A 23,372-nucleotide genomic window follows, 5' to 3' on the forward strand; every position below is an offset into this window, starting at 1 on the left:
TTAAAATCCTCTTGCCAAAGCCTCCCAAGTACTGGACTTAACAAAAATATGCCACCATACCCAGCTCTTTCATCTTAAGACAACAATAAAATGTTCAAATAAATGCTTTTCTGATTTTAAATACAAACATTATGTGCCAGTCCATAATTTTTTTTGGTGGGGGGGCCTGAACTCTGGGCCTGGGCGCTATCCCTCAGCTCTTCAGCTCAAGGCTAATGCTCTACCACTTGAGCCACAGCGCCACTTCTGGTTTTTTTTCTTTTTGCTTATATAGAGCTGAGGAATCGAACCCAGGGCCTCATGTATGCAAGGCAAGCGCTCTACCACTGAGCCACCTTCCCAGCCCCCAGTCTATAAAATTTTTTAAAAGCCTGTAATCCTAGCTACTCAGCATGCTAACATCTGAAGATCATGGTTTGAATCTAGCCTGAGCAGGAAAGTCTGGGATGCTTTTTCTCTACTTAACAACCAAAAAGCCAGAAGCAGAGGTGTAGCTCAAATATAGAGAGCCAGCCTTGAGTGAAAAAGCTAAGAAACAATGCCCTACCCCCCTTTCCCCCCCAGTGCAAGCCCCAGTACTATGCACGCGCGTGCGCGCGCGCGCACACACACACACACACACACACACACACACACACACACACACACACACACACACACACACACAAAAGAGGAAGAGGAGGAAGAGAAAGATGGTGAGGGTTAATGAAAAAATTCCCTCTTTCTGTTTCAAAGATTTTTGGCTTTGCCTATAGTTTTCTTGTTACATTATTTATGTTATAATCAAAATTAAATTGAAATGTTCACAAATCATTTCCATTATTTAATTAGATACAAGAGCTCATTTGAGGGAAATTTACTTTTATATATTCTATAGTCATCACCAAAACAACTTGAGAGGTATAAATAGTAAGCCAATCAAAGAAATAAAATGAAATTATAAAATATATTTAATCTAAAAGCCAGCCAAAAAAGAAAGGTTGGAGAAGATTGTTTTATATGGGATAAATGGAACACAATAAGCAAGAGAGTACATTTTAGTCTGCAATTACATTATATTTAATGGGCTAATCACTCTGTTTAAAGAGACACTCAGATGGGATACCTAACTGTATGTTTGGTTTGGATTCACACTTACTGCTATAAAATCTCAGAGTTAATCTCTCAACCCTAGATAGAATAAATAGGCAGGGAACCCATTAGAATAGAAAAATCTTGCCAGGTACTGGTAGCTTATGTCTATATCCTCACTACTCAGGAGGCTAAGATCTGAAGATGCCAGCTCAAAGCCAGCCTAGCCAGGAAAGTACATGAGACTCCAACTAGCCAGAAAAAAGCCAGAAGTGAAGTTGTGGCTAAAGTGGTAGAATGCCAATCTTGAGCAGAAAAGCTAAGGAAGAGAGCAAGGCCCTCAGTTCAAGCCCCAGAACCAGCATTAAAAATAATAATCATTATCCTGAACCACACTATCAAATGCCTGTCCAGTAACAGAGCACAAATTCTTTTTGCAGTTCATGTAATATTCACCAAAATAGATCCCATTTTAGGTTATAAAATATAACTTCAATAAATTTTACAGAAATGAAATAATATAAAGTATTTCTGAGGCCACATGAAATTAAATCAAAAATCAATAATAGGAAACATCTGGGAATCTTCCCAACATTGTAAGTTAAACATGATTTTAAATACTGAAAGAGGATACCACAGGAAAATTTGGAAATACCCTTAATTCAGTGAAAATGAAAACAATATACCAAAGATCATGGATATAACAGTACATGTACATATAATATGTACTTAAGAGTAGAAAAGTAGTATATTAAATATTTATATTAGAATATTACAGGCCTCAAACCAATCTTCTAAGGTTATATAATAAAGAACTATAAAAAGGGGGGAAAAAACGAAATCAAAAGCAAGTGAAGCGGGTACCTGTGGCTCATGCCTATAATCCTATCTACTCAGGAGGCTGAGATCTGAGGATCTCAGTTCAAAGCCAGCCCGGGCAGGAAAAGTCCGTGAGACTCTTATCTCTAATAAATCACTAGAAAAGCGGAAGTGGCGCTGTGGCTCAAGCGGTAGAGCGCTCACCTTGAGCTGAGGAGCTGAGGGACAGCACCCAAGCTCAGAGTTCAAGCCCTACGACTGACAAAAAAAAAAAAAAAAAATGCAAGTAGAAAGAAGGAAGTAAAGCTAACAGCAGAAATCAGTTATATATCCAATCAGTATGTGACTAGAGAAAAACTGATGAAACCAAAATGAATTATTTTAAAATATTCATAAAACTCATAAAACACCTAAGAAAAAACAGGAAGAAAACACAAATTATCTGTATCAGAAGTAAAAAAGAAACACCAATACAAATTCTAGATATCAAATGACATTTTAAAAAACACTGTTAATTCATTATTTAAAGTCTTTCAAACAACAAAACTGAAGGCAGAAAAAAATAATTTGAAGAGATAATGGTTTCACTGGTGAAGTCCTAAAGAAATACAGTAAATTCTATCTTCTTTTTTTTTGGTCAGCTGTGGGGCCTGATCTCTGGGCCTGAGCGCTGTTCATCAGGTTTTCAGCTCAATGCTAACACTCTACCACCTGAGCCACAGTCCAGCTTTTTCTGCTTATGTGGTGTTGAGGAATCGATCCCAGGGCCTCATGCATGCAAGGCAAGCACTCTACAACTGAGCCACTTTCCCAGCCCCAAATTCAATCTTCTAGAAGACAGAAGAGGAAAGAACATTTCCTAATTCATTTTATGAGGCTGATATCAAACTAATACAAAACCCAGCTGAAGTATTGACAGGAAATAAAAGTTCAGGCAATAGCCCTCAGAAATAGCTCTGAAGGGGCTGGGAAGGTGGCTCAGTGGTAGAGCGCTTACCTTGTATGCCTGAGACCCTGGGTTTGATTCCTCAGCACCACATAAGCAAAAAGAAAAAAGCCGGAAGTGGCGCTGTGGCTCAAGTGGTAGAGCGCTAGCCTTGAGCTGAAGAGCTGAGGGACAATGCCCAGGCCCAGAGTTCAGGCCCCACGACCGGACCCAAAAAAAGAACTAGCTCTGAAGACATTTCTGTGCCATTAATAGGTATTAGCAAACTAAATCCAGAAAATATTTTTTTTTAAAAAGGTATCACATCATGATCAGTGAGGTTTACTTTGAGCATGTAAAAGTTGACTTAACATTCTTAAATATTAACTCTTAATAAGCTGGAATTAAAGGGAACTTCCTCAACCTGATAAAAGGTGCCCAAAAAGGAACTCTGGCACCATAATTTGCAGTAAAATACCCAATGTTTCTCTCATAATCAGCAGCAAGGAATGGGGAATGGAATGAATGTCTGATATTATTCCTCCTACATCATCCTAGACAACCTAGATAGTGTAACAAGCTAAATATTAATAAGTCATCAACTGTAAGGTAAGAAATAAACCTATTCATAGATGTATAACCATTTACACAGGAAATCCCAAACCATCAAAAAAAAAAAAAAAAAACCCTACTAGAACCATGGAATGAGTTTAGCAAGATCATAAGTTTTAAGGTTATGAGTTTTTAAGGTTAACACATAAAAATTATATCTACATATACCAATAATGAACAATGAATCTGAAACTTTTTGATACTACTATGTACAATGGCACCAAAATCATTAAATTGGTATATATACCTATCAGATCACTCCAAGATCTGTATGATTAAATACTATATATGCTGGAGCTGGGTGCCAGTGGCTCACAACTGTAATCCTAGCCATTCCGTAGGCTGAGATATGAGATATGAGAATCACAGTTCAAAGCAGGAAAGTCCAAGAGGCTCTTAGCTCTAGTTATTCAGCAAAAAAGCTGAAAGTAAAATTGTGGCTCAAGTGGTAAAACAGCAGCAAAAACAGTAAGCAAGAGTGCCCTGAGTTCAAGACCCAGTACTGGTACAAAAACAAAACAATAAAACAAACAGACTAAAAACTAAAAACACCTAAGAGATTGTTTTACTCTTTCTTTCTTTCTTTCTCTTGTTTTAGTGGTACTATACTTGAACTCAGCTTTCCTAACTAATGCTTGCCAGGCAGGTGCTTTATCACTAAACCACGACTTCAGCCCTTTATATTTTTTCCCCAGGGCAACCTCAGAACCTGACTTTCCTCCTACCTGACTTGCTAGAATGACAGGTGTGCACAGCTACACCTCGCTTATTAATGGAGATTGGGTCTTACTAAAATTTTGTGGATGGGGGCATAAGTCTGGGAGCTTGAACTCTGGGCCTGAGTGCTGTCCCTTAGCCTTTTCATGCTAGGCTAGTGCTCTACCACTTGAGATATAGCTCCACTTCTGGCTTTTTGGTGGCTAAGAGGAGTCTCATCGACTTTCCTGCCTGGGCTGGCTTGGCACTGCGATTATAGGCATGAACCAACAGTACCTGGCCTCTTTCTAATTTTTGTAGTGAGATGTTGTCTTGCATCAGAATAGAACAACCCTGATGCTATCATAGAGTTCTAGACTTATTTTTGTGTTCTTGGGGGAAGGGAGATAAATCCTACCTATTTAAACTGTTGGTCATATTTTACATTTTTTAAAATAGATAAATTATGTATTTCATGTATGGCTCATATACATATGAACATGTGTAAATCTCAAAAACAGTTAATGAGATGTGGTCTTGCTGTTTGTCAGGGTTGGCCTCAAACTGTGATCCTCCTAATCTCCACTTGCAAAGCAGCTGTGATTACAGACATGAACCACTATAGCCAACATAGGAAATATTTTTAAAGTCTAAATAAAGTGAGAGATACAACACATATACTGCGAGAAAACTGAATTTTGTCAAAGTTCCAATTCTCTCCCAAACTAAGGTATAGAATCAGTAAGTCAGAATCTCAGCACGATTCTTTTTTAATTGTTATTATAAAGACAATGTACAGTAATGAGTACATTTCTTTTTAGGCAATGTTACTCCTTCCCTTGCTCTCTCCCAGTTTTCCCCTCTCATTCCTATCCACAAGTTGTATAGTTCATTTTCAACACAGTGTCTAGTGAGTACCACTGCTGCATTTGTTCACCCTTTCTCTCTCCATTTCTATGTCCACTCTTACCCTCCCAAAGCAGGGTTCTTTCAAGAAACCAATTCTAAAAGGTAAAGCACAGGAATTAGAATGCATATAATTCTAATTAATAACAATAATAAATATGGAGAATTCATATTATCTCCTTTCAAGACTTCCTTTGTAAGTATTATAGACACATAACTCAGTCTAGGAACAAACCTTCACATTGTAACCAATTTATTTTTGAGAAAGATTTAAGACATTTCAATGGAGAAATGATAGCCTTTTCAAACAATTATACAGGAACACTTGAGTCACCTTTTACTTATATAAAATATGAAGCTATAAAACCTCTAGAAGAAAACATTCTGTGTGGTATCATGTTGGATTCCAAAGAAAAGACAAAAAAAGCATAATTCATAAAATAAAGAAATTCAAATTGCTTTTCAAAGTCACTGTCAAAAAAAGAACCATGGAAACACTGAGAGAAAATGTTTGCAAAGCAGCTATCTTATACAAGAATTTTATCTAAAATATATAAAGAGCTTTCAAAGCTCAATAATAAATAACTAATGTTTGGTTGCAGTGTTTCACACCTACAACCATAGCTACTTAGGAGGCTGAGAATGGAAAGATCATATTGGAAGCCAAGACAAAGCACAAAAATTCATGAGATCCTTTCTGAACCAAGAGTTGGGAAATGGTGGTATATGCCTGGCATCCCAAATGACATGGGAGGCTAAAAACAAGAGACTCTAGGCTCCAGATGAGCCCAGGCAGAAAAGTTCATCTCCACATAGGGAAGCTAGATGCTATGACACATGCCTATGATCCCAGTAAAAACCTGTAATCCTAGCTTCTCAGGAAGCTGAGATCTGAGGACTGTGGTTCAAAGCCAGCCTGGCAGGTAAGTCCATGAGACTCTTATCTCCAATTAACCACCAGAAAACCAGAAGTGGTGCTGTGGCTCAAGTGGCAAAGTGCTAGCCTTGAGCTAAAGAGCTCAGGGACAGCGCCCAGGCCCAGATTTCAAGCCTCACCACTAAGCAGATGGTAGGCTCAGTCACATGCTCATATCAGAAGTAAAGCAAGACCCTATTCTAAATATAACCAGCAGAATATAGGGTTGAAAGCAAACATACTTATTTGTAGAGTGCTAACCTACCAAGGAAAAGGTCCTCAGTTCAGATCCCAGGACTGACAGAAAGAACAAAGAAATGGTCATCTTTCTTTTAAAAAAATTCACAAATGAATAGGGCCATGCTAGTAATACCAAAGATTGACAGGGAAGTAGAGCAAGAAGCACTCTTCATGTATTCTGGAAAATAATTTTTCCTTTCTTATAAATATAAACCAATATTTACTGTATAACCTAGCAATTCCATTCCTTGGTATTTATCTAAGAGAAATAAAGCCAAATGTTCATTTAAAAAAACTATACCCATATGTTTATTCTTGCTTTATTCATAATAGCTCTAGACAGGCACTATGATACAACCACACAATGCAATATTCCTCAGCAACAAAAGAAAACTAGATACTGACAGACATAACGACATGTGTGTTAATGTCAAATTCATTTCACTGTGTGAGCAAAGCCAAACTCAAAAGACTGCATAACACAAAATTTCATTTTACCTAATGTTCTGAAAAATGGACAAAACAGATCAGTGGAGATCCAGGTTCTGGGAACTGGAGAGAACTCTCCAGAGACAGGCAGTACTTGACAAGAAACTGGAAATGCTCTGAGGATTGAACATATCTTTGGGACGCTGGTTCTAGGATCCACCACACAAACACCAAAGTCAAAAGATGCTCAAGCCAGTGCTGATGGCTCATGCCTGTAATCTTAGCAACTCAGGAAGCTGAGATCTGAGGATCATGTTCTAAGCCAGCCAAGGCAGAAAAGTCTGTGAGAGTCTTATTTCCAATTGACCAGCAAAAAGCTGACGTGACATACAAAGTAGGCATTAATCATATACAAAAGATTGGGGAGGGAAGGCATCGGTGGCTTACACTTGTAAGTAATCCTAGCTACTCAGGAGGCTGAGATCTGAAGATCACGGTTCAAAGCCAGCCTGGGCAAGAAACTCTTATCTCCAATAAATCACCAGAAAACCGTAAGTGGTGCTGTGGCTCAAGTGATAGAGCATTAGACTTGAGCTGAAGAGCTGAGGGACAGCACCCAGAGTTCAAGCCCCACAACTTACCAAAAAAAAAAAAAAAAAAAAAAAAAAGATTGGGGGGGGGTGCAGGCCTAGGAAGGTGGCTTAGTGGCAGAGTGCTTGCCTAGCAGGCATGAAGCCCTGGGTTCAATTCCTCAGAACCACATAAATAGAAAAAGCCAGAAGTGGCACTCTGGCTCAAGTGGTAGAGCGACAGCCTTGTGTAAAAGAAGCTCAGGGACAGTGTCCGGGCCCTGAGTTCAAGTCCCACGACTAGCAGAAAAAAAAAAAAAAAAAAAGATTGGCAGAGGGGCGGGGGGGGGGGGGGTTGACATCAACTACTGACCATGTGGGCAATTCATTTCTGATTGTGCGGAAATCATGACATCTTGTTACTAATCCTTCTGTATTGCTATTAAAAATAATGCCTTGTGAGCTTCCTGCTATTGATTCAGGGTTTCCCCTTCCTCAGGATCAGAACTTCTTTCTGGCACTGGCCTGCTTCAGGTCACCAGCTATCAACTCCTTTACCCTCTCTTAAAAAAAAATATGAAGGGAAAACAGAGTGACCGCCTTGGACAAAAATGTCCAGTGAGAGCTTGAGGCCTTGCATTCAAGCCCCAGAAATGGCAAGGAAGGAAGGAAGGAAGGAAGGAAGGAAGGAAGGAAGAGAAAGAAAGAAAGAAAGAAAGAAAGAAAGAAAGAAAGAAAGAAAGAAAGAAAGAAAGAAAGAAAGAAAGAAAGAAAGAAAGAGAAAGGGAAGAGAGAAAGAAAGAAAAAGAAAGGAAAGAGAGAGAGGGAGAGAGGGAGGGAGGGAGGGAGGGAGGGAAGGGAGGGAGGGAGGGAGGGAGGAAGGAAGGAAAGGGAGGAAACTTTATCATATAAAGTTTTTTTGCGAACTTTACAACTTGGGGGGGCAGAAGGATTGGGTGGGTGGGACGTGAGGGGGAAATGGGAAGGGATGGGAAGGGGAAACAAAGGAGGAGGCAACAATGCTTGATAAGAAATGTACTCATTATCTTGCCCATGTAATTGTAACCCCTCTGTACAGTATTTTCACAATAAAAATTAAAATTAAAATAAAAAAAAATTTTTGGAGAGAGAAAAAACACACAACAGAGTGTGGGCATGGTGGCAAATACCTGTAATCCAAAACTGGACAGGATGAAACAGGAAGATCTGAGTTTGAGACCCTGACTCAAAAACAAAACAAAGGAAAGACACAAAGGAAAAATGGCATTTCAGTCTCAGCATACATACTTATACTTACCCCTGGCCATCCCCTGAGACCTATGCAAACTGAACCATGGCTACCCCTACCCCAGTGCTATTTAAAGAAAAGATTAGTGCTCTTAGCTTTAGTGCTAAGATCTCTCTCTCTCTCTCTCTCTCTCTCTCTCTCTCTCTCTCTCTCTCTCTCTCTCTCTCTCTCTCTCTCTGCATACTGGTACTGGGACTTCAACTCAGGGTTTGGGTGCTGTCCCTTAGCTTTTTCACTCAAGGCTGGTGCTCTTACCACTTGAGTCACAGCTCCACTTCCAGTGTTTTGTTGTTTAATTGCAAAGAAGAGTCTCACAGACTTTCCTGGGATAGCTTTAAATTGTAATCCTCACATCACAGGCTCCTGAGTACCTAGGATTCCAGGTGTGAGCCCCTAAACCCTAGCGGGCTTCTTTAAGAAAACATACACATTTTTTGGTGCTGTTTATGAACATAGATAGCTTCCTGTAATAAGTGACAGTGTCTGAAACCCCTTATCAAAATGCATTTTCCAAATCATCAAGGTAAGGTTTTGATAAAAAAAATTCTGATCATCTACATGGACAATAAAATTTTACTTCTAAATCTGGGCACCAGTGGCAAACATCTATACTCCTAGCTATTCAAGAGGCTGAAATCTGAGGATCACGGTTCAAAGCCAGCCTGGGAAGAAAAGTCCATGAGACTCTTATCTCTAATTAACCACCAAAAAGCCAGGAGTGGAGGTGTAGTTCAAGTGGTAAGAGCATCAGACTTGAGTGAAAAAACTAAGGGACAATCCCCAAGCCTTAGCACCAGCACAAATAAATAATAATAATAATTTTTACTTCTAGATATCAGACATGGCCCTAACATTGTGGAAACAAACTGCATTTTAACATCACAGTCCACTGAGCTGGTTCCCATGGCTCTTACCAGCTACTATAATCTCAAATCTTGGGTTCCAGAGATTAGATAATGCTGGCATATTACAGCTAATTAGCCTTAATGCCCTGTAAGAGTCAATGCTTTCATATAAGCTTTTCAGAATAAACTTATTTTTCCAGCCCAGTAGCTTTTCTTGCCAAGCAAGATTTGATCTCAAAATTACATTAAGTTCTAGAAATTCAGGTTTCTTTCTTACATACTCTCACATTTCAGCAGAGTGTTAGCAAACCTTATGACCCATGTTCCTGCCCTCTGGGGTGTGGAGAGAAGACAATCTACTGGGAAGAATTATACTCTCATTGCCTGGGCTTTGACTGACAGGACTCATGGGACTCAAAATCCCATAGTGCGATTGTGTTTAGCTAGTTACTATTGAATCGCTGGGCATGTGCTTGTTTGTTTAAGCTCTGCTTATGAACAGTTCCCTGAAGTAACTCTCCAGCTTAGGTGCATTTTTCTACGATGAGGGTGTGTGTGTGTGTGTGTGTGTGTGTGTGTGTGTGTGTGTGTGTGTGTGTGTGTGTGTGTGTGTGTGTGTGTGTGTGTGTGTGTGTGTGTGTGTGTGTGTGTGTGTGTGTGTGTGTGTGTGTGTGTGTGTGTGTGTGTGTGTGTGTGTTGCATTTTTCTACGATGAGGGTGTGTGTGTGTGTGTGGTGCATTTTTCTACAATGAGGGTGTGTGTGTGTGTGTGTGTTTTACTGGGACTTGAACTCATGGTCTCCTGCTCTCCTTTCTCCACTCAAGGCTGGAACTCTTCCACCTGAAACACACCTCCACTTCAAGTTTTTTGCTAGTCAGAGTCTCACAGGCTTTCCCACTTGAGCTGGCTTTAAACCTAATCTTCATATCTCAGCCTCCTATATATCTAAGATTACAGGCATGAGCCATTGATCTGCATAAATCAACAGAGGAGTTGTGAGGACTATTAAGGAAGACAGCTACATTTCCTAAAAGGCTGGGGAAGGGGGGGCGGGGCATGCAGTTATAGCTCTGGGATAGAGGACTTGCTGAGCATGTGCTGGATCCTTGGTTACATCCCCAGAGTGGAAGAGTATGGACACCAAGTCTAGGAAATGTCACAGGGTCTGGAGAGTGAACGGCCATGGGCATTAGAAAGTTCAGCATTCTTTGATAGAAGACTTTCCAATTGAAATCAAAATGGTAAGCATCACAATTTTTAAGTTAAAAAATTATATCTTTATCTGATGTAGCCTTGGGCAAATCTTGCAGCAATAAATGTTTTAGGATTAACTAAAACCTATGATACCAATTTTCACTTACAGATTATATCAAGTATACATTACAAAAAAGAGAGAAAATGAAAACGAGAAATACAAAATTAAAATATTATTTTACGCAAGATTTTCGTAAATTTTCTTTATAATAAACATACACAAATGTTTACTTTCCCAAGATTTAGTTCTAGCATTGCTAGTATTACAAACACTAATCTAATGTTTGTGTGTAGTGATACTAGGGCTTTAAACTCAAGACCTGGGCACAGTCACTTAGCTTTTTCTCCTCAAGGTTAAAAGTAAAACCACAGCTCTATTTTTAGCTTTTTGTTGGTTAATTATAGATAAGAGTCTCATGTACTTTCCTGCCTGGGCTGGCCCTCAAACCACGATCCTCAGATCTCACCCTCCTAAGTAGGTAAGATTACAAATGTTCCCTGTTTTGAGATGGTCCCTAACCCTGCCCACTGTTTCCTTCTCAACATTTATTTGTCCAAGACCAAGCTTCTTTGCACGTTCACAATGGTCTCTGTGTTAGAACTGCTCTCCTTCTGTTCCTGTTTTACTAGAAGCACAACAATTTGTGCGCGCGCGCACACACACACACACACACACACACACACACATGCACGCACGTGCCAGTGGTGGGATTTGAACTCATGGACTGGGAACTGTCCTTTAGCTTTTTCCTCCCAAGACTGGTGCTCTACCACTTGAGCCATACCTCCACTCCCAGCTTATTGCTGCTTTATTGGAGATAAGAATAGCATGGGTATTTCTTTTTTTTTTTTAATTTTATTTTATTTTATTTGTGAACATACTGTACAGAGGAGTTACAATTACATGGGCAGGATAATGTGTACATTTCTTACCAAGCATTGCAGCCTCCTCCTTTGTTTACCCTTCACATCCCTTCCCAGCCTCCCCCCTCCTCCCCATCCCAATCCTTCTCCTTCCCCCCCCTTCCCCCCCCCCCCCCCGCACCGATGTTGTAAAGCTCGTTTTGGACATGACAACTTGTACTACTCATTGTTGCAACAGGTCCACCTGTATCCTTAAACAACTGGTTTTTCCCCATCTCCTCCACAAGTTATACTGACATCAAATATAGTGAAAGCAGGGGTTATACTGTGGGGGAGGAACATACAAAGCAACAAAGAGATAATCTTATAAATGCGTTAGAAACACATGCATGAAAGAAAAAAACATTAAAATACACATCTAAGGGTTCATTTTCCTGACATCACATCATCTGACCTTTTCCGCTTGACTCATACATATACTAGATATTACAAATAAGGGAAACCATGGGACCTATGTTTCTTTGGGCCTGGCTTACTTCACTTAATATAATTTTTTCCAAGTTTTTCCATTTCCTAACAAATGGGGCAATGTCATTCTTTCTGATGGAGGCATAAAATTCCATTGTGTATATATACCACATTTTCTTGATCCATTCATCTACTGAGGGGCATCTGGGTTGGTTCCATATCTTAGCTATGGTAAATAATAGCATGGATATTTCTACCTGGGCTGGCTTTGAACTGTGATCCTCAGATCTCAGCCTCCTGAGTAGCTAGGATTATAGGCATGAGCCACAGATGCCCAGCTTGGAGGTACAAAGTCTGAAACACACAGTTCCTCCCAGGAATTACAACTAGTCATATTTGCCACATCCTTTTCTGTTTGCCTTCCCAATGCTTGGCCCAGCATTCTTCTGAACAGACACTTTCCAACACTTAAACCCATTCAGTTCACACTTGAAATACAGATAGCCCTTAGTTACTTAGTTCCAGTGCTTTTCATCACCCAATAGACTTACAACCTATGGTATTGCCAGGCAATTTCTTTGTCTCATAAAGGCAGCATAATACTCCTAAAATTAACTCCACAAAGAAAGCCTCACCTTTTATTCAAGTCATTATAAATGTGCTCATATTGTGGAGGTTCCCCATTGTTGACATTACACTGTGATAATGATACGTTAGCCTGAATTAATTCAATTATGCTAGCTTTAGATATTTATAGAAATCATCTGCTGGACTGTCTTTCTGAAGGTAAGATGACCATGCAAATAAATTTAACAGAAGCAGGCACAGTGGTACACACCTGTAATTCCAGCACTCAGGAGACTGAGATTGCTTAAGCATAGAAATTTAACTAGCTTGGGTAACATACCAAAAAGTTGCCTCAAAATGAATTTTTTAACATAACATATTCATTATTTCTGGCATCACTTCCCATCCACTAGCTCTGGCAATCTTGTAAGTTTTATAAATATAACCATATAAATAACATAACACAGAGATATTCTGTTACAGAGGAGAAAAAAACCTAAATGCTTGAGAGCTAGTAATAAGTCTAGGGATAACATTTCTTTCTACCTTTTGTTGGTACTGGAGTTTGAACCCAGGGCTTCATGCTCTCTCAACTTGCTTGCTCAAATCTGGTGCTCTACCACTGGAACCACACTTCCAATCCAACTCTTTGCCAGTTGATTGGAGATGGAAGTCTCACTGACTTTTTTTGCCTGGGCTGGTTTCAAATCACAGTCCTCCAGATCTCTGCATCTGTAGTAGCTAGCATTATAGGTATAACTCACAAGCAGCTGGCTCAAGGGATAAAACTTCTAACAGCAATATAAACCATGGATTCGGAAAGCACTGTGTACTAAACACATCTGAGAAAGCAAAAAGTGACATGATAAAGGGAAAGCTTCAGCAATGCCTCAATAAAGAATACACTGGAGAGAGAAAAGCCAGCATAAGGAGCTCTGCCAAATGAGAGACTGGAAATATTACAGTAGTAACACATTACACATCCACATTGCAGATCCTATTCAATATATAGAAATCAGATATTTTTTAATTATCTTTAACTAGTTGTACAAAGGAACTGCCATTTAATAAAGTAGCTTCTGAATATACTGTATCTTGATCAATGTCATCCTTTACATATATGTAATCCTAATCTGACATTTCTGCCACATCAATAGTGTATGTTGCCAGACCTCCACATTGGTAGATTCCCCCAAGCAGAGATTCAACCAACTAATCATACCACACACTGAAAATATTCACACACAAAAAAACTATGTCTGTACTGAACATGTACAGACTTTTCTTTTGATGTTATTCAATGTAATTAATAAAGGATGTGGTTTAGCAACTATTTCTCCAGCATTACACTGCTTTAAGGGATTATACAATTTAAAGTATATGGGTACATGTGCACACATTTTCTGAAAATACCAAGCCATTTTGTTTAAGGATCTTGAGCATCCTTGGATTTTGGTACATACATGAGTTACTGGAAACAATCCCTTGGGGATACTGAGAAACAACTCTATCATAGTCACTCTAAAAGGACTTTAGTTGTTGTTGTTGTTTTTGCTGGCACTGGGTCTTGAACTGACACTATTGCTTGGCTTTTCTGCTCAAGGCCAGTACTCTACCAATTGAGCCATAGCTCCACATCCGGCTTTTCAATGGTTCACTGGAAGTAAAAGTGTCACAGATTTTTCTGCCCTGGCTGACCTTGAACTTCAGCTGCCAATCTCAGCCTTCTGAGTAGCAAAGGTTATAGGCATGAGCCACCAGCACCAACTAACGAGTTTCTTTTTAAAACTTCTTAGCTGGTGAAGAGAAGCCTTGCCATTCAGGAGAGGCCCCTTAGATGTGATCCCAAACAGAGATCCCCACAACATCCTAGGGCTGTGGGCCTCATCCTCAGTTGACAGATGAGGAAGCACAGCGTAGAAGCTAAGAAACGTGCCCAAACCACAGACCGTCAGTCCAACTGACCTGAGCGTGGGTTCCAAACCATGAGGTCTCCAAACCAGGAAGTGCTCATGTCTTTGCCACTGTCAAGATCAGATATGAATTTTTCTGTCTCCCCTGGTCTTCTTTAAAAAAACCAAACCCACATAAAAAAGCTGTTCTGCTAAAACCAGAGCCAGAAACCTCCTGTGTTGTCCACAGTAAGCCAAAGGGGTACCGAGACCACAGCTTCAGATCCTGTGGGAACAGGGCAGCCAAAAGCTCACTAGCAGTACAACCTTCTCTCCGATCTCATGTTACAGCTCTCGGCTTAACAAGAGACAGAGAGAATGCCAGGCAGATGTTGGCTGTAATCCTAGCTATTCAAGATGCTGAGATCTGAGGATCATGGTTTCCTTATCTCCAATTAGCCACCAAAAAGCCTGAAGTGGACCTGTGGCTCACGTGGGAGAGTGCCAACTTTGAATGGGAAAAGCTAAGAGAGAGGGACAGTACTGACACCACCACCATCATCACCATCCTATAATAACAGTTTTGTGAACATGGGCCCTGTTTCTCTTGAATAAATGAAGATAAATAATATTTTGGGTAGGATTACACCTGTAATCCTACCTATTCAAGAGGCTGAAATCTGAGGATTGCAGTTTGAAGCTGGCCCAGGCAGAAAAGTCCCTGAGATTATATCCAATTACCTACCTAAGAAGCTGGAAGTGGAACTGTGGTTCAAGTAGTAAAATACTAGCTGTGAGTAAAAAAAAAAAAAAAAAAAAAGGTTCAGGAATAAAGCCCAGGTTTTGAGTTCAAGCCTGAAAACTGGCACAAAATAGTCTTAGTAGTAGTGGTAATGTCTTGGGACTGCTATTGCCCAAGGAAGACTGAAATCCCAGAAAGTGAGGGACTATGGCATCACAGAAAGAGAAAAGGGGTTGAAAAACAGCGCTTTCCTTGTTTTGATAACATATTTGTTAACGAACTTGAGGATTTTTAGATCTATAAAGACCCAGAAACTCCATCTCCTATGTCTGACCTGAACCTCAGAACAGGTATGGACTAGAAAACACACACACCACACACAGAGCATTCTGGGTTCTCCCAAATTCTCCCCTCAAATACAGAACAGAATTTTCCTGTCCTACAGTCACTGTAGCGTAAGAGGAAGTTAATAACTGCCATCAGCTACAGTTGCAGACTCAGAACACCTATAACTCTAGGCTCTTTAGCTAAGCAAATAACCCCCAGCTGCATGAAAGAAATGGTAGAAGTAAACTTACGGTTTTCCTTTAGGCAGATAGTGTTTCTGTTTGTTTCTGTGCTGGTACTAGGGTTTGAACTCAGGACCTCATGCTCTCTCATTTAGCTTTTTGGCTCAAGGCTGGGGCTCTACCATTTGAGCCATACCTCCAGTTCTGGCTTTTGGGTAGGGGGTGGGGTGGGAAATAAAGATCTCATGGACTTTCCAAGCCATCTTCAAAATGTGATCCTCAGATCTCAGTTTCCAAGTAGCTAGGATTACTGGTGAGAGCCACGGGCACCCTGCATTTTAGCCAATTTCTTTAAGCCATTACTTTAAGCAAGGATATAATTGCTCATTTAAGGAGTTGATAAAGCAAAGTAAAATAGTATTAGGAATCCAGAAAATCGGTTTTTCTCAAAATTATAATACCTCTAACATTGTCACAGGTGTTTAAAGAACATCTGCATAGGGGATTTTTTTGTTGTTGTTGCTGTTTTACTATTTTTTATTAGCACACATTAATAATACAAAGAGTTTCATTGTGATTATTCCAGAAATGCATGCAGTACCCTTTGAGTAAGTTCCCATGAGGAATAGTTTGATGACTCTGTTTCTTCAAATAAAAGTCTGGCCTTGAAAGTGCCAAATGTCCCACCACCCACTGCCTCTAACTTTGCCCAGTTCTTACCATGGGTGGGAGGACACTGGGCTCCTCCTAGTGTCTCAATCTTAATAGGGTGCAGGTGTCCTTAAACTCACCTGAATGTGTACAGCGCCCTCTACTGCCTGTGCCAAGGTAGTGCAGCCGCTGATTAGGGACAGCTGCTGCTCTGCACTCAGAGAACCTTTCAGGGCATCGGACTTCTCCAGCAACTTCATCTCCTTTCTGGAAAGAAACAGAAAATGGCCACTAGGAGCAATCAAAAAAACAAACAAATTTTAAAACAAAGTTCAAAGCCTGGCACAAGTGGCTCACACCTGTAACCACAGCTACTCGGGAGGCTGAGATCTGAGGGTCACCTTTCAAAGCCATCCCAGGCTGAAAAATCCGAGACTATTATCCCCAATCAACCAACAAAAAGCTGAACCTGAAAACATGGTAGAACAAAAAGCTCAGTGAGAGCAAATCCCTGAATTGAAGCCCCAGTACCTGCATGTGCACACACACACACACACACACACACACTCCTAACATTTATATGGATGCACTTAAATAGCCAAAGCAATCTTGATAAAACCAACAAAATTAGAGGTATAAGAATACCTGATTTCAAAAATTACATCATTGTAATTCAACCACATGGTCCTGGAACACACACACACACACACACACACACACACACACACACACACACACACACACACACACACACACACACACACACACACACACACACACACACACACACACACACACACACACACACACACACACACACACACACACACACACACACACACACACACACACACCAAAACAAACAAAAATACCTGACAGATCAATGGAACAGACCAGAAATCTTGGAAATAAACCCACCCAGAGACAGTCAAGTGATTCCTGACAAAGCACCAAAACCAGACTGTGGAGAAAGGACAGCCCTTCAGGAAATGACGTGAAGAAACTGCATCTCCACATGCAAAAGGTTGAAACTCACCCTGTGCCAAAGTGAAATCAAAATGGATCCAAGACCATAATAAGCCATAAAACTACTACAAGAAACCTGGGGAGCCAGGCCAGTGGCTGGTGCCTCTAATCCCAGCTACTCAGGAAGCTGGGAGCTGCTCAAAGCCAACACAGGCAGGAAAGCCCATGAAAGTCTCAACTCCAATTAATTGGCAGAAGCTTGAAGTGGAGTTTTGGTCAAGTGATAGAGCACCAGTTTTGATCTAAAAAGATAAAGGATAGTGCCCAGGCCCAGGGTTTAAGACCCATTACCAGCATAAACAAACATGTCTGCTGAGATTGTCACCAGTGCCTAGGGAGAGGATTTCCTCCTTCATCAGAGCTACTAACTCCTACTACTACTAACTCCTCCCCCTGCCCCCCCCCCCCCGCCCAAACTGGTGAGCTTAGACTACAGAAAAGTCCATGAGACTATCTCTAATTAACCAGCAAAAAACTGACCAAGTTGTGGCTCAAGTGGTAGAGTGTCAGTTGTGAGCCAAAAAACCCCAATGAGTACGAGGCTCCGAGTTTAAGGGCCAATACTGGCATTACAGAATAAGAAATTTAACATAGTGCCCATTGTTTTTTTAGAACTATTTTCTTTTCATGACTTAAGAAATAGGTAGCTAGCAAGTGCAAAGCCAATCCCCACCAATTAAAAAAAAACATTAAAAAGTAGAGAAAAGTAAAATAGCTATTCTAACAGTGGTGAAACCCACACATAAAAGCTAAAACAGAATGTGCACTTGGCTGCAATGCATGTGTATTACCACCAGAGGTCAGCCTAACACTATGGTGCAGAATCAGACAACTTGCAGCCCAACTTTAGAAGTTAAATTTTTATTCTAAACTAGAGGGGTAAAATAATTTTATCTGCAAATCAAGATGAGTAGTTTTTTAAATTTTTATATATTTTAATGTATTCAAAATGAATGTCTCAGCCAGGCACCGGTGATTTACACCTGTAATCCCAGCTACTCAGGAGGCTGAGATCTGAGGATCATGGTTCAAAGCCAGGCCAGGCAAGAAAGTCTGTGAGACTCTTAGCTCCAATAAACCACTCAGAAAACTGGAAGTGGCGCTGTAGCTCAAGTGGTAGAGTGCTAGCCTTTAGCTGAAGAATTGAGGGACAGCGCCCAGGCCCAGAGTTCAAACGCCACAACCGACCAAAAAAAAAAAAAAGAATGTCTATTTAAATAGGTGAGAAATTGAGCCCTGGTACCTAGATAGTTGACATGAAATATGACACAGCTGCCATCGAAACCAGAATGGTGGTTGCTCTTGCTCAAAATAATAAAAAAAAATGGAACCCTACCATGTAATAGGATATATATCCAAAAGATATAAAAACAGGACCTTAAAGAGTTATTTGCATGCTGGGCACCAGTGGCCCACACCTAGAATTCTAGCTACTCAGGAGGCTGAGATCTGAGGATTGCCATTCAAAGCCACCCAGGGCAGGAAAGTCTGTGAGACTCTTATCTCCTAAACCACTAGAAAACTGGAAGTGGTGCTGTGGCTCAAATGGTAGAGCACTAGCCTTGAGCTGAAGAACTCAGAGACAGTGTCCAGGCCCAGAGTTCAAGCCACACGACTGATTTAAAAAAAAAAAAAAAGTTATTTGCATGCATACATTTTAGGGTCATTCAAAAGTAGAACAAAAATGGAAGCAACCCAAATGTTCATAGACCAGTGACTGGATAAACAAAGTGTGAATACAATGACACATTATTTTGCCTTTAAGAATAAAACCCTGCCATATGCCACAGCATGGATATACACTAAGTAAATAAGAGAATAGTGTCACCAAAGAACAAATATTGTTTGATTCACATGTGTAAGGTACCCAGATTCATAGAACAGAATAGGAGCGGAGGGTAAAGAAATGATACATGTTGGTGGAGGTGGGGCCGGGCGGCATTTAAGGCCTGAGTTCGGGTTTCCACAGCACCGGACAGTTGCTACCATGGCTTCTGGTACATTGGCAAAACCTCAGTTGCGAGGTCTGGCCAAGCGTCTGTGGATTCATATTGTTGGAGCATTCATTGTCTCTTTGGGGGTCTCAGCTCTCTGTAAGTTTGGTGTGGCTGAACCAAGAAAGAAGGTATATGCAGATTTCTACAGAAATTATGATTCCATGAAAGGTTTTGAGGAGATGAGGAAGGCCGGTATCTTTCAGAGTGCAAAGTGAATTTGGAATGTAAAGAATTTCTTTGGATTGACCTGTGTTGCTGAACTATGAAACATAAATATGTGGGCTGATGAGTAGTTTCTCTTATAAATAAACAAATACTGTGGACCGGAAAAAAAAAAAAGTGTTTAATTTGTTCAGAGTTTCAGTTTTAGATGGAACACTTTCAAAATTTGTGGTATTATGTAAATGTACTAAATCCTACTGGATTTTTATATACTTAAAATAATGGTAGAGCCAAGCAGTAATGCCCGATGCTTGTAATCCTAGCTACTCAGTAAGCAAAGAACTAAGGATTGTGATTGAAGCCAGCCTGAACAGACAAATCTGAGAGATTCTTATTTCCAATTAGCCAGCAAAAAGGTGGGTGTGAAGGTGTGGCTTAAGTGAGCAGAGCATCAGCCTTGAGCATTAGATAGTGAGGTCCTGGGTCCAAGCCCAAGAGCAGTATACACACAAGCACAAGCACAAGCGCACACATGCACACGCACGCACGCACGCACACACACACACACACACACAAACTTCATGTTAGCTACCATTCAAAATGAATGGTAGGGATAATATACTTTAGGGATAATATACTTTGTAGAATTAGTGAGAAAAATCATTTTGGCTAGCACATTCCAAGTGATTAAATAATAGTATAGGCCTTGGATTCCAAAATCTTCATTAAAGCCCTAGGATTTAGGATCCTCCTACTTCAGCTACCTGACTGCTGGGATTAGCAGCATGCACTACCATGCCCAGCCCTGGGAACTTTTTCCCTTGGTTACTAGAGCTCCTCCTACGCCCCTCTTCTGAAAGAGCACACTCCCTTCAGCCTTGAATCAGTACAGAAGGGTGCTAATCCCGTTAGGGCCTATCTACTAATGCAGTTGTATAGGGAATTAAGTTTCCATGTGAATTTTGGAGGGGACACCATCATTCAAACCATAGCAGAGGATAAGCCAAGTTCTCTTTGGCCCACTCCAGCCTACTCTCTCATCTCATGTCTCTACTGCTGTTCTACCTTCTAGCTCTTCAAGGTCTTCCTGCCCTAGTTGCCATTATAGACCTTCCTTGCTAGACTCCCTGAACATCTGGTTGGTTAGTTACTGGACGGACCTTCATATCAAGAATTCAAAGTCCAAAGTACATTGTCTCACTTAATTCTCAACCTCCATGAGGAAAGCACTATTATATGTTCTTGGCAGATATTTTGGATGTTATATATCCCCCAAAAGCCATGTGTTGTGGGCCAGACCCCAGATTGGTGCTATTGAAAGAAGGCAGAAAGCTTAAGAGGCAGGGCTTTGTGGGGAAAATGGGGGTGGGGCAGCTCCTTCTAATTCTCTTGCTTCCTACCTCTTCTTGTGCTTTCACTCCACCACACACTTCCCACCTCTCAGCACCCCCCCAGAAGCCCATGGATTTCATCCTAAATTTTGAGTGTGGCAACCCTTTTCTAAGTTAATTATCTCAGGTATTTAGTCACAGTCGATGAGCACAGTATCCCAGAGGAAAGCACACACAATAAGTTGTCTGGAACCTAAGGCTGGAGCCAGGCACGATACTAGGCTCAGGATTGTGATTATTGAGATATACTGACCCCTACTTGCTCTGCATCCCAATTTTCTTTTCTTCTCTTTCTTTTATTATTATTTTTTCTGTGCCAGTATTGGGGCCTCAGGATCTTGCTTAGCTTTTTCACTTAACGCTGGAACCCTATTTCCAGCTTTTTGCTGGCTAACTGGAGATGGCGTCTCATGGATTTTTCTGACCCAGATGGCTTGGAACTATGTCCTCAGATCACAGCCTTCTTAGTAGCTAGGATTACAGGTGTAAGTCACCAGCACCAGGCTCAAATTCCTTTTTGTACTTTACTTACCTATAGTAGAACTCTATGTGTAATACCAATTCTGAAAAATAAAGGGCATGACATCATTTTCTTAAAATTCAGCCTTTTGGGAACTCCCAGGGGATGTTTTACACACACACACACACACACACACACACACACACACACACACACACACACACACACACACACACACACACACACACACACACACACACACACACACACACACACACACACACACCTACCCCCTAAGTCCTCAGGAATCTGAGACAGCATTGAGCATGAGGTAAGACTAAATTAAAGGAAGTGAGTCCACTTTGGTCACCAGATACAGAGATCCCACAACACCAGGGACAAACGGCAAAGACCAGTAAGACAAGGAAAAGGCCAAGCATTTCTTCTGCATGTGACAGCTGTGTATCCAATGCTGGGGTTGTTCCTAATTGATATTTCCCCTATTGGGCCAATAAGTGCCCTGTGTAACCCTCCATGTACACGGGGACAGGTGTAGTTGCTGCTCCGAAAAATTATGAAATGAGGTCAGGTGATTCCAAAGAATAGGCATGTCTGTCCAACACTGAAGTCCATCTACTGCCATGAACACAGACAATCACCTGAGAGAGACTGTTTTTGAATCAGGGCCTGGCTACATAGCACAGGTTGGCTTCAAAGTTATGGTTCTTCTGCCACAAGAACCTGGGGTGACAGGTATCAACACACTCAGGTCATCTTTAGATATATATAAATAGGAGGAGGAAAGGGCCAAACACCAAACATTCTATTTAAAAGCCTAGCTGGGCTCTGGTGGCTCACACCTGTAATCCTAACTGCTCAGGAGGCTGAGCTCTGAGATTCTTATCTCCAATTAACCATCAAAAAGCCAAAAGAGTTGCTGTGGCTCAAGAGTTGCTGGTAGAATACCAGCTTCGGGTGAAAAAAAAACTAAGGGACAGTACTCAGGCCCTGAGTTCAAACCCTAGGATTAACACAGGAAACAAAACAAAACAAAAAGCTATAATCTAGATAAAGTCAAAACGGACTTCTCCCCAAGTTTTCCGGTGTACTGTTAGCAAATAGGACTTTAATAAATCAGATAAAGCAAAGCTCTTCAGGAAGAAAATAAGGGAAATGAAGCAATCGTTTGAACTGTTCTAATGTCAGCCAAGTGACAGCAGTACCTGTGAACACATAGATAAATCAGGTTGAATGACCAGCCAAATCCACAGCCCATTGCTGTTGACCTTTTCACCACATGACATCAGATTACTTCTGAGATTTCAGACTAGCAAATTTCATCAACGTGACCTACCAACCCCTACTTCCAGTTAATCTACTTGTGATAGCTTCTGCACTAGAGTAGGGTGTCTAACTCTTTGTATTCAGTTTTCCATACTGTCTTTCTTTGGAAATATTTCTTCTATATGTCTTCTACCTTTGTGTGTGTATGTACATGCACCTATGCACCAATATTAGTGCTTAAACTCAGGGCTTCACATTCTCCCTTAGCTTTTTCACTCAAGACTGGTGTTCTACCACTTAAGTCACACTTTTATACTTTCATGCCTTTTATTTGGAGATAAGAATCTGCCTGGGCTGTCTTCAAACCCTGATCCTCAGATCTCAGCCTCCCGAGTAGCTATATTAGAGATGTGAGCCATTGGAGGTCTGCTTTATATTTTACTTATGTTTGCATCTTTCTCCTACATTTTTCTTCTACCTAGATTATTTCTATTTGTTGATAATTTATAGTAAGATATTTTTATTACATTTTCTAACTGTGAGCAATGTATAAAAATACAATTATCCTTTTCTTCTACCTGCCATGTTTTCTCCATCCTCAGAGTTTTACCTATAAAGCCCATATTCAAATTTTGTGTTTTCCATCTGTGATCAGTTTGGCTGGAACAATTCTGAATCTCACGGTATATTATTACTCACTCCTGACTTATCCATCCTGAGGATGATACATAATGGTGTGATTCTGTTTGTCATATTGTGTTGGCCATAACTGTTTTAGAACAGAAAAG

At 40.6% G+C, this 23,372-nt stretch overlaps 1 protein-coding gene across 1 annotated transcript in view; it reads right to left on the reverse strand.

The window, feature by feature from the left end:
* Cryl1 (crystallin lambda 1) overlaps positions 1–23,372 on the reverse strand; it is a 150,175-nt gene that overhangs the window by 97,799 nt on the left and 29,004 nt on the right. Inside the window, exon 3 of the mRNA XM_070003165.1 lies at positions 16,405–16,531. Coding sequence (XP_069859266.1) covers positions 16,405–16,531 — 127 coding nt within the window. The remainder of the gene's footprint in view (positions 1–16,404; positions 16,532–23,372) is intronic.

This window comes from Dipodomys merriami, unplaced genomic scaffold (genome assembly GCF_024711535.1).
Source record: "Dipodomys merriami isolate MVZ:Mamm:240054 unplaced genomic scaffold, mDipMer1.0.p SCAF_6, whole genome shotgun sequence".
NCBI classification, from domain to species: Eukaryota; Metazoa; Chordata; class Mammalia; order Rodentia; family Heteromyidae; genus Dipodomys; species Dipodomys merriami.